This window comes from Microtus oregoni, unplaced genomic scaffold, assembly GCF_018167655.1.
Source record: "Microtus oregoni isolate MIOR12 unplaced genomic scaffold, Mior012 000038F_ref0000394, whole genome shotgun sequence".
Taxonomy (NCBI): Eukaryota; Metazoa; Chordata; class Mammalia; order Rodentia; family Cricetidae; genus Microtus; species Microtus oregoni.
Genome location: NW_024543097.1, coordinates 413,870 through 430,092, shown reverse-complemented (window position 1 = coordinate 430,092; position 16,223 = coordinate 413,870). Strand labels below are relative to the sequence as shown.

Sequence of the window (16,223 nt, the reverse complement as noted above, 5' to 3'; positions counted from 1 at the left end):
ATATTACAAATACACGAGATAGAAAGGTTTATATCTCACCAGTATCTAGGGGACAACAAAAAACTTGTGGATTGCCAGGGCAGGCTCCATCCGCAGAAGTGGTTGCCGAGGGACAATGGCCTTGTACCCTGTCACTTGCATTGTTTTAATAAAACGCTAATTGGCCAGTAGTCAGGCAGGAAGTATAGGCGGGGTTGTAATGGATTATTAAAAATTGCTGCAGGATCCCTGAGTAGCTTGCTGTGGGATCCCAAAAGCAGCCAGTCCCAGGCAGGGACAGCGCATGAGACCATGTGGCAGATCTCCGAAGGTGGCTGGTCCCCGGTGCCAGTAAGCCATGTGGCAGCTGGCAGGCAAGAGACGGATGGATAGGCAGAGTGAGGTTAGATATTTATTTAGTGGTTGTGGAAGGGAAGGGAGAAGGGGAGAAGAACAGAGAGTCAGAGAGAGAGAGAGAGAGAGAGAGAGAGAGAGAGAGAGAGAGAGATGGAAACTGCCTCTCAGAGAAAAGATGGAAAAGAGGAAGAACTTAGGCTGGAAGCTGAAGATCAGCTTCCCTCAGCAGATGGGGGAGGAAGTGGGCATGGCTTGTCTCTTAAAGAGACAGATCATTACATTCCCATCTCTTTTTGTAATAAAAAAGGCAGGAGGTTAGGCACCGCAAGTTAAAGGAATTGGGGCGGTGGATTCTTAAGACTTCTTCCTGCTTATTTGTGGGGTAACCTGAGAAGGCTAGGTGCTGGTCACATCCTAGCATAGCTGGTCTCTTTGCTTCTGTCCAGTGTTGGTGGCATGGAAATGTCTGGTGTCTCTTATGCCTATTTAAGGTATTGGCAGAACAGAGGACAAAGTTAAGTTTAAGGAAAAAAAAATTTTGGCTCTGCTCCTCCCTGTTCTAGAGACAGCTGCTTCTTTTCGTGCAGTGCCAGCCTCGTTCCAGAGACACGATGGTGAAGGTCGGAGTGAACGGATTTGGCCGTATTGGATGCCTGGTTACCAGGGCTGCCTTCACTTCTGGCAAAGTGGGCGTTGTTGCCATCAATGACCCTTTCATCGACCTCAACTACATGGTCTACATGTTCCAGTATGACTCTACCCATGGCAAGTTCAAAGGCACAATTAAGGCTGAGAATGGGAAGCTTGTCATCAACGGGAAGGCCATCACCATCTTCCAGGAGCGAGATCCCGCCAACATCAAATGGGGGGATGCCGGCGCCGAGTATGTTGTGGAGTCTACCGGTGTCTTCACCACCATGGAGAAGGCTGGGGCCCACTTGAAGGGTGGGGCCAAGAGGGTCATCATATCCGCCCCTTCTGCCGATGCCCCCATGTTTGTGATGGGTGTGAACCATGACAAGTATGACAATTCCCTCAAGATTGTCAGCAACGCTTCCTGCACCACCAACTGCTTAGCCCCCTTGGCCAAGGTCATCCATGACAACTTTGGCATCGTGGAAGGACTCATGACAACAGTCCATGCCATCACGGCCACCCAGAAGACTGTGGATGGCCCCTCTGGGAAGCTGTGGCGAGATGGCCGTGGTGCTGCTCAGAACATCATCCCTGCGTCCACTGGCGTTGCCAAGGCTGTGGGAAAAGTCATCCCAGAGCTGAACGGGAAGCTCACGGGCATGGTCTTCCGTGTTCCTACCCCCAATGTGTCCGTCGTGGATCTGACATGCCGCCTGGAGAAAGCTGCCAAGTATGATGACATCAAGAAGGTGGTGAAGCAGGCATCTGAGGGCCCACTAAAGGGCATCCTGGGATACACTGAGGACCAGGTCGTCTCCTGTGACTTTAACAGTGACTCCCACTCTTCCACCTTCGATGCTGGGGCTGGCATTGTTCTCAATGTCAACTTTGTAAAGCTCATTTCCTGGTACGACAATGAATTCGGCTACAGCAACAGAGTGGTGGACCTCATGGCCTACATGGCCTCCGAGAAGTAAGAAGCCCGCCCTGGACCACCCATCCCAGCAAGGACACAGCAAGAGAGAGGTCCTCGGCTGCTGAGCAGTCCCTGGCCTAACTAACCCTTAACACTGAGCATCTCCCTCACAGTTTCCATCCCAGACCCCCAGAATAGCAGGAGGGGGCTTAGGGAGCCCTACTCTCTTGAATACCATCAATAAAGTTCATTGCACCCCTAAAAAAATTTTTTTAGAAGGAGGGAATTGAGGGGGGTGTATCTGACCTGTTTAAGTGGATCCTTCAATTCAGTTCCCTGGAACTCACGAGAATTCTCTAAGTTTTAAACATATACATTATATAAACAGTAGCATATTTATGTCAGAGTGACTATGACAGATATTTTTGTACAATGCAAAGTATTTTGAAGACTATGGAAGGCAGCGTGAGAGAGAAATTTGATCTGAAATTTGTTTATTGAGGTTGTCCTTTTAAACTGACAAAACCTCTCAGCTGTCAGACTGCATCAGATATCTTTGAGAAGGATAAAATTTTACTTGAGTTACTGATTAAAAAATGACACAGAACTTACTTGTTTGGCACCCAGAGCTACTTCTCAGGGTCCTGCTGGTCACTGAAGGTCACATTTGACTTTTGCTGTTAGTGCAGGGCCTGCCAGGCTCCAGAAGATCCTGTGGGCTAAGAAATCTGTAGGAAGACAAACCCACCTTGACCTGAGCAGCGAGGCTGTCGATTCCAGTGATTCTGTCCACATCTGGAGACCTTCAGTTTAGATGAAAGGCAGTTTTTCCCAGTGATCAGCGCTTGGCAGTTGAAGTGAATTGCAGATGGATGTTGTTCTGTGCCCATTTGTCTTCTGTCTTCATTGGAGGAAATAGAGTGCTGCTGCTAGGAGCCAAACTGTCTCTTTTTGTTATGAAAAGTTTTTTAATAATTAAATATTTAAATGTCATATGCATGGTGTGCCTATCTGTCTGTCTCTTGCCAGCCAGCCACCACATGGCTCACTACCACCAGGGACCAGCCACCTTTGGAGACCTGCCAGGTGGTCTCATGCACCGTCCCTCCCTGTGACTGGCTGCTTTCAGCAACCCGCAGCAAGCTACCAGGGACTTGTAGCATTTAATAATCCATTACAGGGGTGACCAGGCAGAAGTATAGGCAGGGTAACCAGAACAGGAGAATTCTGGGAAGAGGAAAGTCTGAGTCTGCAGTCATAACCCCTACACAGAGGAAGCAAGATGAGAATGCCTTGCTGATAAAAGGTACCAAGCCATGTGGCTAACACTAACACAGGCTAATTTAAGATGTAAGAGTTAATAAGAATCCTGGGCTAATAGGCCAATCAGTTTATAATTAATGTAGGTCTCTGTGTGTTTTCTTTGAGACTGGTTGTGGGACCGAGCAGGACAGCAATCTCTGTCAACAAGATTCCATGTTTTTGTTCATGCTTTTTAAAAAAAAAAAAAAATATATATATATATATATATATATATATATGAAGTCAGATATGTAGAGGGTGAGGGAGGCTCTGGGGTTGGGAGGGAAGAATATGACCAACATTTATTGCATGAAATTCTCAAAGAATAAATAGAAACTCTTTATTATTTAAAGAGGAAAAGAGAAACTCATGGATGATGGCCAGAAGAGCTGGTATCATCTTCTTATAGTCTAATAGATTTAAAAAAAACTCGCTAAGGCTGTGATTCCCTTTGATTCATGCCTTTGTCTGTATAGCCAAAGTGGTTGTATGAAAGCTACCAGTGTGTCTTAGTGTTCCTCCCCTAGAGGCCCCATGTGGATCCTGGCCTTGTGAATCTGTAAGGCCTTTTTTCTCTTTCAAGTTGAGGCACCCCCAGTCTTGCCCTTGCCTTTGTCGGTCACACCGGCCTTGGTGGACAATTACTAACTGGAGTTAGTACATTTTTGCTGTAGCAGATAACATGTCTTCTAGTTCTGCCTTTTAATAAGAGTTTTGAACTTCATGGTTGTTATAAAAGGAAACTTTTGTATGTGCAAAACCTAAAATAAGACAATGGGAATAAAACTAAAAAATGAAAAGACCCAAAGTTTAAGATTTCTGTGTGCTCCAATGGAAACAAAAAGCATGTTCAACAAATGGTGCTAGTCTAACTGGATGTCAGGATATAGAAGAATGCAAATTGATCCATATCTATCACCCTGCACAAAACCAAACTCAAGTGGATCAAAAAACAGATACACCGTTTGAGGTCAACCTGTTCTACAGAGTGAGTTCCAGGGCAGTCAGTGCTACACAATGAAACACTGTCTCAAAAAAAAAGGAAAAGAAAAAAACAGATACACTAAATCTAATAGAAGAGAAAGTACAGAATAACCTTGAATGCATTGTCACAAGAGACTTCCTGAGCTTCCTGAACAGAACACCAATAGCACCACAGACACTAAGGGAAAAAAAAAAAACCAATAAATGGGACCTCATAAAACTGAACAACTTCTGTAAAGCCAAGGACAACAGGACAAAATGGCAGCCTGAAGAATGAAAAAAGATCTTCATGAACTCCACATTCAAGGGCTAATATCCAAAATGTGTAAAGAACTCAAGAAAATAGACATAAAACAAATAACCCAATTTAAAAATGGGGTACAGATCTAAACAGAGATATCTCAGCAGAAGAATCTCAAATGGTCAAGAAACAAAGAGATGGCCAATGTCCTTAGCCATCAGGGAAATACAAATCAAAACTAATTTGACATTCTACTTACAACTGTCAGAATGGTTAATAACAGAAACACAAGTGACAGCTCATGCTTGCGAGGATGTAGTAAGAGAAACACTCCTTCATTGAGGGCAGGAATATATATTTGTATAGCTACTATAGAAATCAATATGGTGGTTCCTCAGAAAACTGGGAATTGATCTACCAAAAGACCCAGCTATCTTAACTAGGCTTTTATTGTTGTGAAGAGACACATGACTACAGGAACTCCTATAAAGGGAAACATTTCATTGAGGGGGCTCGCTTATAGTTTTAGAGTCTATTATCATCATGGCAGGGAGCACAGTAGCATGCAGGCAGACATGGGGTTGGAGTTGACAGTTCTACATCTTGACTCAGAGGCAATAGGAAGTTGACCTACACACTGGGCAGTATCCTGAGCATAGGAAACCTCAAAGCCCAACCCTACAGCGACACACTTCCTGTAACAAGACCATACCCACTCCAACAAAGCCACTCCTCCTAATGGTACCACTCTTTATGAAATTATGCGGGACAATTACATTCAAACAACCACACCACATATAACATTGTTGATCATATACCTAAAGGACACTCTATTCTGCCACAGGGACACTTGATCAACCATGTTCATTGCAACTTTACTCATAATAGTCAGAAACTGGAAACAATCTAGATGTCCCTCAACCAAAGAATAAATAAAGCAAATGGAGTTTTACTCAGTTATCAAGAACAATAACATCATGAAATTTGAAGGCAAATGGACAGAACTAGAAAAACATCATCCTGAGTGAAGTAACCCAGACCCAGAAAGACAAACAAGGTATATACTCACTTATAAGTGGGTATTAGGTGTTAAGTAAAGAATAATCATGCTATAATCCAGACCCAGAGAGGCTAAGTAACAAGGAGGTCTCAAGGGGGACACACACAGATCTCTCTGGAAAAGGGAAATAGAATCGATGTCAAGGGTGGACTAGGGGCTGCCTGGGATGGGAAAAAGGAGGGATCTGTCAGGGGGTGGGAGGAATGGGGGGAGACAGTACTGGAAGGGACTGCTGGAATCAGGGTGATGTCAAAACCTAGTGCTATGGAAACATCCTGTAATCTATAAGAGTGACCCTAGTGATGTCTCCTAGTAACAGGTATATGGAGCCCAAACTGGTCATCCTTTGTAACCACGCAAGGCTCCTAGCAGTGGGACTGGGACATCAACCCAGACACAAAACCTTTGATGGATAATCTGTCCTGCCTACAAGATGTACTGGGGTTGTCTAGGCTTGTAAACTATGGTCTCAATGTCCTTTGTTTATGGCTAGAGTCCACTAATGAGTGAGTACATACCATATTCATTTTTTTGGGTCTGGGTTATCTCACTCAGGATAGTGTTTTCTATTTCCATCCATTTGCATGCAAAATTCAAGATGTCATTGTTTTTTATCACTGAGTAGTACTCCAATGTGTATGTATGTGTGTATATATATATATATATATATATATATATATATATATTCCACACTTTATCATTGATGCAAAATTCAAGATGTCATTGTTTTTTATCACTGAGTAGTACCCCAATGTGTGTATATATATATATATATATATATATATATATATATATATATATATTCCACACTTTATCATTGAGGGGCATCTAGGTTGTTTCCAGGTTCTGGCTATTACAAATAATACTGCTATGAACATAGTTGAACAAATGCTTTTGTACTATGATTGGGCATCTCTTGGGTATATTCCCAAGAGTGGTATTGCCGGATCCTGAGGTAGGTTGATTCCCAATTTCCTGAGAAACCACCATACTGATTTCCAAAGTGGTTGCACAAGTTTGCATTCCCACCAGCAAAGGATGAGTGTTCTCCTTACTCCACATCCTCTCCGGCATAGGCTATCATTGGTGTTTTTGATTTTAGCCATTCTGACAGGTGTAAGATGGTATCTCAAAGTTGTTTTGATTTGCATTGTCCTGATCACTAAGGAAGCTGAAAATGACCTTAAGTATCTTTTGGCCATTTGAACTTCTTCTGTTGAGGATTCCCTGTTCAGTTCAGTACCCCATTTTTTAATTGGGTTATTTAGAATTTTAATGTCTAGTTTCTTGAGTTCTTTATATATTTTGGAGCTCAGACCTTTGTCTGACGTGGGGTTGGTGAAGATCTTCTCCCATTCAGTAGGATGCCTTTTTGTTTTAATGACAGTGTCCTCTGTTTTATAGAAGCTTCTCAGTTTCAGGAGGTCCCATAACAAGGTGAACCCAAAGAAAAACATATATAGATCCTCCTGGAAATTGGAAGCAGACAAGAACACCAGGCAAAAGTTGGGAGCATGGGGTGGGGGTAGGGGTAAGGGTGGGGTTGGGGGAAGGGGAAAGGGGGAGAGAAAAGGTAAAAGGAAAGGATTGGGAGAGCTTGGGGGAGTGGGAGGGCTGAGTTGGAGGAAGGGCAGATATAGGAGCAGGGAAGAAGATATCTACATTAAGGGAGCCATTTTAGAGTTGGCAAGAGACTTGGCTCTAGAGGGGATCCCAGGTGTCCACGGGGATGTCCACAGCTAGGCTCTTGGGCAGTAGAGGAGAGGGTGCCTGAACTGGCCTTGTCCCATAGCCACACCGATGATTATATTGAATATCAACCATAGAACCTTCGTCCAGTAATGGATGGAGATAGAGACAGAGAACCTCATCAGAGCACTGGATTGAGCTCTCAAGGTCCAGTTGAAGAGCAGAAGAAGGGAGAAGATGAGCAAGGAAGTCAGGACTGCGAGAGGTTGGTCCACCCACTGAGGCAGTGTGCCTGTTCTAATGGGAGCTCACCAAATCCAGTTGGACTGGGACTGAATGAGCATTTGATCAAACCAGACTCTCTGAATGAGGCTGACAATGGGGGCTGACTGAGAAGCCATCGATAAAGGCACTGGGACTTGTTTCTACTGTATGTACTGGCTTTTTGGGACCCTAGTCTATATGAATGCACACCTTCCTAGACCTGGATGGAGGGGGGAGGGCCCTGCACTTTCCATAGGGCAGGGTATCCTGCCCTTACTTAAGGCTGGAGGGTGAGGGAGGAGAGTAGGGGAGCAGGAGGAGAATGGGAGGAGGGGAGGAAGTAAAAATTTTTGAATGGAAAAAAAAAAAAACATGTGCTGGGGTGTAGACCTTGTGGGAGTGGCCAGCCAATGACTGGTTCAACTTGAGGGCCACACTATGAGAGGAAGCCCGTACCTGACACTGCCTGGGTGGCCAGAAGCCATAACTGGCAAAAAAAAAAAAAAAAAAAAAAAAAAGTCAATGAAATGATTCCTAATGATATTCTGTTATATTCATAGATCAGTGCCTCACCCAGTGTCATCAGTGACCGACATAGAGGGCACCCCTGCCTAGCTGGTATCTTGGCAGAGACCCACAGTTAAACACTAGGGGGGTTGAGAACACTTGAGGATACTTGAGAACACAGCCCACAGAATCAACTAATCAGGGCTCTTAGGAGCTCACAGACACTGTATGGGTCTGAGCTAAGTCCTCTGCATATACCTTATGGTTATGTAGCTTGGGGTTCTTGTGGGACTCCCAGCAGTGATAGTGCAGGGTGTGTCTCTGACTCTTTAGCCTGCTTTTGGTACCCTTTTCTTCCTATTCGGTCACTTCATTCAGCCTTGATATGAGGGTTTGTGCCCAGTCTTGTCGTAACTTGTTAGGCCATGTTTGGTGGCTATCCCTGGGAGGACTGCTCTTTTTTTTTTTTCTTAAAAAAAAAAAAAAGGAAATGGAGTAGTGGACCTGGAGGAAAGGTAGAAGGAGGGGAAACTGTCACTGGGATGTAATGTAGGAGAGAAAAATAAAAGACTAAAATTTAAAAAAAAATGGGTTAACCTACTGAGGAAAATAATGATTTCTGTGTGCCCACTGCAGATGATTCGAGCAGGTTCTCAACCACACAACCACCCTCAGCAGGGGTAAGTAGACAGGACAGGAACTCCAGCCTGCATAGAGGGCACCCCTGCCTAGCTGGTATCTCAGCCAAATCTAAACACCTAGTGACTTTCCCAACCTCCAAAATAAGGATATTAATGTGTGGAGCACTGATATCAGGTAACGATATCTACGGGTGGCTGTGAGGTACTATTTCCTTTCCTTCATTAATTTGGTCATAAGTAATTTATTCAACACAGTTTTTGCAAATGTATTACCAGGAAGATATTGTTAGAGGCTGGACAAATATTGGAGAATAAAGTAGACTGAGCCAATTTTGATGAAGTCTATGTGCCGCTGAGGAAAACAGGCGCACAGAAGTGCACATGTACAAGTTACACCAAGTGTTAAGAAGGAAAAGCATCTGGCGTGAAGCTGAGCATCGCATACTTGCATAATTATTGCACCTTTCCAGAGCCCTGTAACCAGCAAGAAAAGCAAAACATACAGATTTTTTAATTTGTCTTATGTATATTGGTGTTTTGCCCAAATGTTTGTCTGTGCGACGCATCAGATCCTTGGAACCAGAGTTACAGTTGAGAGCTGCCAAGTGGGTGCTGGGAACCGAACCCAGGGCTTCTGGAAGAGCAGCCAGTGCTCTTCACCACCGAGCTATCTAACTCTCCTGAACACACACACTTTTATAGAAAAAAATGTATTTAATGGCTTTTTTATTTCAATTTCTTGTTTTTTCTAATTTCTCTTTATTGGTATCCTTTGAGAAAATATTTTCATACTTTCTGTGATGGTTATTCTTGGTTGTCAACTTGGTTATATTTGGAATTAATTAAAACCCCAAAATAGAGGAGGGTGCACCTATAAGGATTTTTTTTTTTTTGCTTACTTAATTTGAAGTAAGGTGATCTACTTCCAACCCAGGCCTTTGAGGTGGGAAGACACACACCTTTAATTTGCTCTTTTGCTCTTTGGCTGATGGCCCTCACCTTGCTAGGAAATCCATTCCTTTCCTAGCATTATAGCTTACTTCTTTGGGATTCCAGTATCGACTGAAGATCCGCTGAGACATGCAGCCTTGTGGACTGAACCACCACTGGATTCCTGATCTTTCTGTTCACAGCCGTTCATTGTTGGATTAGCTGGGCCACAGCCTGTAAATCGTTCTTTCTTTATGTTACTCTAGAGAACTCTGACTAATAAAATTCCTCACACATAATTTCTTTTGGTTTCGCTTTTAAATGGATATTTATAAATCATATATATTATATATTCATAGTATCTGGCTTATTGTCTTCATTGCAAGTTCACCCTTCAAGGACATTTTCTATTAACTGTATCTGGTTCTTCTTCTGTGTATGGTCATAGTTTACTGTTTGAGAATTTCCATTTTTTAATTAAAAAAATAGGTATTTTAGGATTGGGGAGATGAATCTGTAGTTAAAGTGCTTGTTGCACAAGAATTAGGACCTGAGTTCAAATCCTACCACAGTTAAAAAAAAGTGGGTATGATGATGCTAGAAGTGGAATCAGGAGGATCCTGGGGCTTTCTGGACAGACGGTGTAGTCTCTGGCATCCACGCGTGTACACAGGAGAACATGTAAACCCCTCACTGCACCCCCACTACCCTCCCACATAGGCAGCATAGTTATTAAGGCTGTACTGCTGGGGATCAAATCCAGGGCTTTGTGCACAGCAGAAAATCACTGTTCCACTGACCCTCATTCCCAGATCCCAAACTAGTATCTTGTATATGACAACTCTGAAAATTATTGATAGTTTAGTGATTTTCATGAGCTTTTGGTGTGAAGTCTGTACTCCCTCCCTATACTGTGAATGCATTGGCTTCTCTAATCACTGACCTTAGTGGTCAGCTAATGAAGGGTCAGGGCTAATACCCCATGAGAATGCTCTCTGTGTGTGGTCAGCGTTTGCCCTCAGCTCTCTGGCAGTTGACAGCTCTGCCTTAGCCCCAGCTTCCTGCTTAAATAGGGTCTCTAGTCAGTCAGACAAGGATGAGGACTTCTCTAGATTTTCTGGGGGCATGAATCCAGCCTTTGTGTAACCTTATAGATCACCGGGAATTATCAGAGCTCTCGTGTTGACACTTTATGTATGACCCAACATGTCCAGATTTAACCGGTTCTTGTTTGCTTCATCTGGTAACACTGTCCTAGGTAGTTAGGATGTCAGACAATTTCCAGGGAGTGTTCAACAGAAATGACCTGAGGGCAGTGCTTAGGAGAATTCACTCCTCATCAGGACAAACTCACAGAACTCCCCTCAAAAGTGGGGCTTTCCCAGGAAGCGTGTCAGAATGTCAGTTCTGGGGACAGGATTTTGGAGAGGCCCCACAGTAATACCTCCTCTGGAGCCACAAGGCTACGGGTTTTCATAGCAACAAAATGCAAGATTTGTTGGTCCAAAGCTACAGTGGAGCTGGATTTGTAATGTGAGCAGTTCACAAACACTGTCAGTCACACATCCCTGGGACTTGGAAGATTTTCCTTCACATCCCTTATAGTATTACAGGTCTCCAGTTTCTAGAGACCGAAAAAGGCCGGCTGAACCTTTCAGTTTTGTCGTTGTTCTTGAGGAGACCTATTTACAGAGGTCTTCATTCTAACATTCCAGAAGCTCCAGACTCTTGGGAATAAATAAATATTTCTGAGATGATATTCTAAACTAAATTTGTGGCCACAGACGTGGAGACAAGCATTAGGAAAGAATTATTTGTAGACCTAGTTGAGGTGTAGGTTATATACAAATTTTAATCACTTTAAGTATAGATTGGTTTGTGTTTTTGTTTTAACTAACAATTTTTGATGTAAAAAAAAATGATAGTGTTTTATCTCTGTAGTAGAAAGATCAGAGCAACAATACCCATGACCTCAGATATTCTTTGTAGTGAGAGCATTTAAACAAATCATTCAGTTTTGAAATATATATTAATCATGACCTTGTATTTCTCCTGATTGTACCCTTATACCTGTAGAACAGTGTTGGAACATGGTCCAGGAATGGAGTCCTGTGAGAATTCTGAGTGCTTGTGAGGAAACCCCAAGAGTCTTGTGACCCCAGTTTCTTTAGAACATGGAATTGTTCTTGAAGTGTGTTTTCGCGCCTTCCCCCGACCCCCAGGTGTAGTGGCTGGGAGTGAGTTTCCTGCAGAGCAGCCATGACCACAGAGCAGCCATGACCACCGGCTATCGCAGGAGACTTTAGTCAGCCTTGTTCATCAGCTCCATTCTTCCAGGTCCCAAGGCCTATAGAGTGGTGACAGACCAGAGATCTCTCGTTTCCTTGTCCCCCCCAATCAGGCTCTCCTCTCCACTTTTGAGTTACCCATTTGATCCCACACAAAAGTGAGATTATTATTGGTTTATGTGCATTGTCGTACTTCATTTAGAATAATGTTCCCCAAGTTGACCCAAATTGTCCTAAGTAAATTTTTTGGGGGTGTGGTTGTATAGTATTTTATTGTGAATATAACACTGATGCTAAATCCATTCATGTATTGATCAGCTGTGGGAAATCCTGTAGACAAGTGAGACAGTAGAAATTGTGTAAATGTAGTGTATTCTTCTATTCACACATGTTCAAGTCCAAGGCAGTTCACTAGCAGAATGGGCCCAGCTGCAGGGCTGGAATCTTCATGCTTCCAAAAACCATGACCACTGTGCCCTGGTATCTCCAGTAAGTATTTCATTCCCATGTATCTGTTGTCTCTCAGAAGACAATTTCTCAAGCCTGGAATGCTGAGCTCTAAGTAACATATAATACAAATCCACAGGAGGCTTATATATTGAACGCTCAGCATAAATACTGGACAGGGGTTAAGAAAAGAAATTGGATCTCATTATTATCCCATAGAGTATTTCAAACTCCATGGGATTTGTACTACAGAGTGCTGATACTTTTCTATAGAACACGTTTCTCTAATCTGAGTAATGGAAAGGAACGTTCGCACATGATTCCGCCTATGCTGGGTAAAGTTTGTGACTGAAGAAATGCAGGGAAAGACTACTCCTATTTCAGCACAGAAGCACAGTTGAGCAGACATTTGGATTCTTGGAACCCACAGTTGGGCCAAGCACGTAGGGATATTGGGGGAGTGGGAGATGATATTTACTAAATACATAAGCTTGCCATCTGTCTTCTATGATTATGAACTTTTCTTTGTGAAATTTTGTTTTGAAACGGGGTCTTGTTGTACCTTGTACTCTCAATGATCCTGGTTGGGCCTCCTGAATGTCCCCATCATCACAATTTGCCCCAGTTTGCAGGATGTCTCACTATACGGTCACGCTCACCCTTGAACTTGAACCCTCCTATCTCAGCCTCCCCCAAATGGCTAGGACTACAGGCATGTAGTACCAAATTTTCAGTAGTGATCAGCACAAAAGTTATCTGTATGAAAGTGTGTGAGATGGGTGTCCAAGCGCAGAGAACTTCTGCCAAGTCTGATGGTATCAATTTGATCACTAAAACCCACAGGGTAGGAGGAAAGTTGATTCCTGAAAATTGTCCTCTGACCTCCACACAAGCGCATGTGAACGAACACAGAGAGAGAGAGAGAGAGAGAGAGAGAGAGAGAGAGAGAGAGAGAGGAGGGAGGGAAGGAAGGAGGGAGGAGAGATCAGAACACACACACAGAGAAAGAGAGAGAGAGAGAGAGAGAGAGAGATCAGAACATACACAGAGACAGAGAGAGAGAGATCAGAACACACACAGAGACACACAGAGAGAGAGATCAGAACACACAGAGACACAGAGAGAGATCAGAACACACACACACACAGAGAGAGAGAGAGAGAGAGAGAGAGAGAGATCAGAACACACACACAGAGATCAGAACACACAGATAGAGAGAGAGAGATCAGAACACACACACACACACACAGAGAGAGAGAGAGAGAGAGAGAGAGAGAAAGAGAGAGATCAGAACACACACAGAGATATAAGAAAATTTTACGTGTATATTTTTGAAAAACCTCTATGAGATGCAGAACCCCACTTCTGTGTTTTCCAAAGACTTTTCCCATAGAATAAAGACAAATGCAGGGTATATGCTATCACCACATTTATTCAAACTTACGTCACATGGCTTCAGTTAATACACATTGAGAAGAACACAGAATTCTAAATATGCATAGGGTACAAAGGAAAACATCAGACAAGCTCAAACTCAAGGATATTCCACAAATAAACCAGTACCTTCAAAATGCCATGCTACCAAGTACAGACAGGCGAGAAACTGCTCCACACCCAGGAAACCAATGAAGTACCCATAAAGTCCACAATTGTGGATCAAATCCAGGACCTACAAAGGACATTTTGAGCAATTTTCCAAAATTTTAATAAGGTCTGCGGAGATGATAAATGAGATCAATGTTGATTTCCCGGTTTTGCCGGTATCTAAATATGCAGAACAACTTAACCAAGAAGCTGCCGCCAACACAGTCCCTGGCTCTGGGGCACATCTGATTAAAACCAGCAATTTGGTGGTTCTCATTCTCAGATTTCAGCTACCTGTAAGCAATCCTTCATGAAAGGACTGAGAGCACGAGGAGGTGTGGGGGTGCTCAAGGTGCAAACTGAGCACAGGGAAAAGAATGCCAGGAAAAGGAGAGGTCGAGGGGGCATTCACCACTCAACTGAGCCACACAAACGCCCCAAACGGCAACCGCGCTATCCAGTCTTGAATTTGAGAAGTAATCAGAAAATAAAGAGGAGCCATGAAGGCTTTCTCACGCTGGCTTTCTCATTTGCCGACAGGAGACAAAGATTCTGGCAGTGCTATCATTAAAAACTCTCTGAGAGCCGGGAGGTACAAAAGGGCAGAGTGCTTGATTCACACGCACAAGGCCCTGGGTTCAAACTCTCAGAGGCATAAATGAAAAAAATAAAAATTTAAGTAAATTTAAAACTAACTGCTAAAAAGTAATTTTAAAAACCCCAAAATATTCAGCATGCTATAACATAGGAGACTCTCAAAACCAAACAAACACAAGAAAAACCTAATCATGATAAACAAAACAAGGCCAAAAAAAAAAACCAAAAAAACAAAAAACAACAACAAAACAGAAACCAACATAAAGACTAACATAAAGGTACCATTTCCATGAACTATGCAGAGGGAAACAAAACAAAGGAGAAACTAGACGAGATGGCCTTAACTACTCTATGCCTCAATTTTCTCACTTCATAGTAATCGCTACGGACTCCAGCAAGGCTCCCAAATATAGTTAAAGCTTAGGAAAATGTGCTGGACTCAACAAGGGCTCAATATGTACATACACAAAATTTGGGAGTAACAAATCTGGTAAATAAATTGCTTTCCGGGTGTAAAGTTTATTAAAATAAACAAACAAACCTAGAAATAACGTAAAGACCCAGAAACAGAAACTACTTCATCCTGAACCTGATCCTTATTCAAAGCAAATAATTTTTTAAAAACAAAGCCCATGGCTTAAAATACTTAGAAGTCTACACATACAAAGTATGAGGACATAGGGAAATGTTTTAAACTCTCCTTCCCCCGCTTAATATCTGAATTCATTCGAATAAGAGACGAGGAAACGTTAAATCTCCTTTCCTTCCATTTCCTCAAGTTGGCATTTTGGTGTATAATTCTGTAATTCCATAATTCTAAACATAAAGGTCCTTTACTAAAAAGTGATTTCTCATTAAGATAATTCTCATTCTAACACCTAATTCTGTAAAAGTCAAACCCAGCTATCTCCCTTGTCTCCCATGTCGCCCACGTCACCCATCACCGCTGTCCTGTGCCATGGAGCTACAAGAGAGGACAAATGGAAGGTGTGGGGTCTTCCTTTCCTTTCAGGACAGGGGCGCAAGCGAAGTCAGCTGCCCCATCACTTTACCAGGCAAGGTAGTGCTTGTTTAGTCTTTTGAAATAACTACTGATTTGAGCACAAGCTGTGCGTCTTTGGTTAGACTATTTTCTCGCCAGCATCAACATTTGCCCTCTCGTATTTATCATCTCTCAGGCCTTTTACAGAGTTTACAGACTTGGTTACTCTGTGATTCTTTTTAAATATTTCCAGGAAAAGATTCTAACATGAGGAGAGAGTACACACAAATTTCAATATTTAATAAATTTATCTTGGTAACATTAAAAGAAGCTTACACTTTAAACTGCATTATAAAAAATACATCAGTCTTCACGTTAGTTTTACATCGAAATATATAATTATTTGAATATTTAAATATAGCCTTTCTTTAAGCAAAAAAAAAAGGGGGGGTTACGCAAAGTCCTAACTACATAAATAATTTCAATGCACAAATGCAAAACCACTCGTTACACAACACTGCACACTGCACACACCAGGACAACTACAGTACAAAGCTACTCACAATACGGAAAAGAGCAAGATTAACAAAATATTCATTTATGGTTGTAATCTTGATGTACCACTATTAAAAGAATATAATGCACTCTTGACTACACAAAATAACCAATTGTTTCAACCTAGCCTGAAAATTATTAACATTTATGTAGATAAAGGGGCACATCTTGCATCCTATCAAACTCTGAAAAATTCACTTCCAATTTAACAAGTTTTATAATTTCAAGTTTCCAAGCTGGCCTAAAATAATATTCCTTATAAGA

The 16,223-nt window shown here is 42.5% G+C and overlaps 1 protein-coding gene across 1 annotated transcript; it reads left to right on the top strand.

Annotated features, from left to right (window-relative positions):
* The first annotated feature begins 947 nt into the window (after positions 1-947).
* LOC121433498 (glyceraldehyde-3-phosphate dehydrogenase-like) lies at positions 948-1,949 on the top strand. Its single transcript, XM_041631948.1, has one exon. It carries the CDS (start codon positions 948-950, stop codon positions 1,947-1,949), a length of 1,002 nt encoding a protein of 333 aa, XP_041487882.1.
* The last annotated feature ends 14,274 nt before the right edge of the window (positions 1,950-16,223 follow it).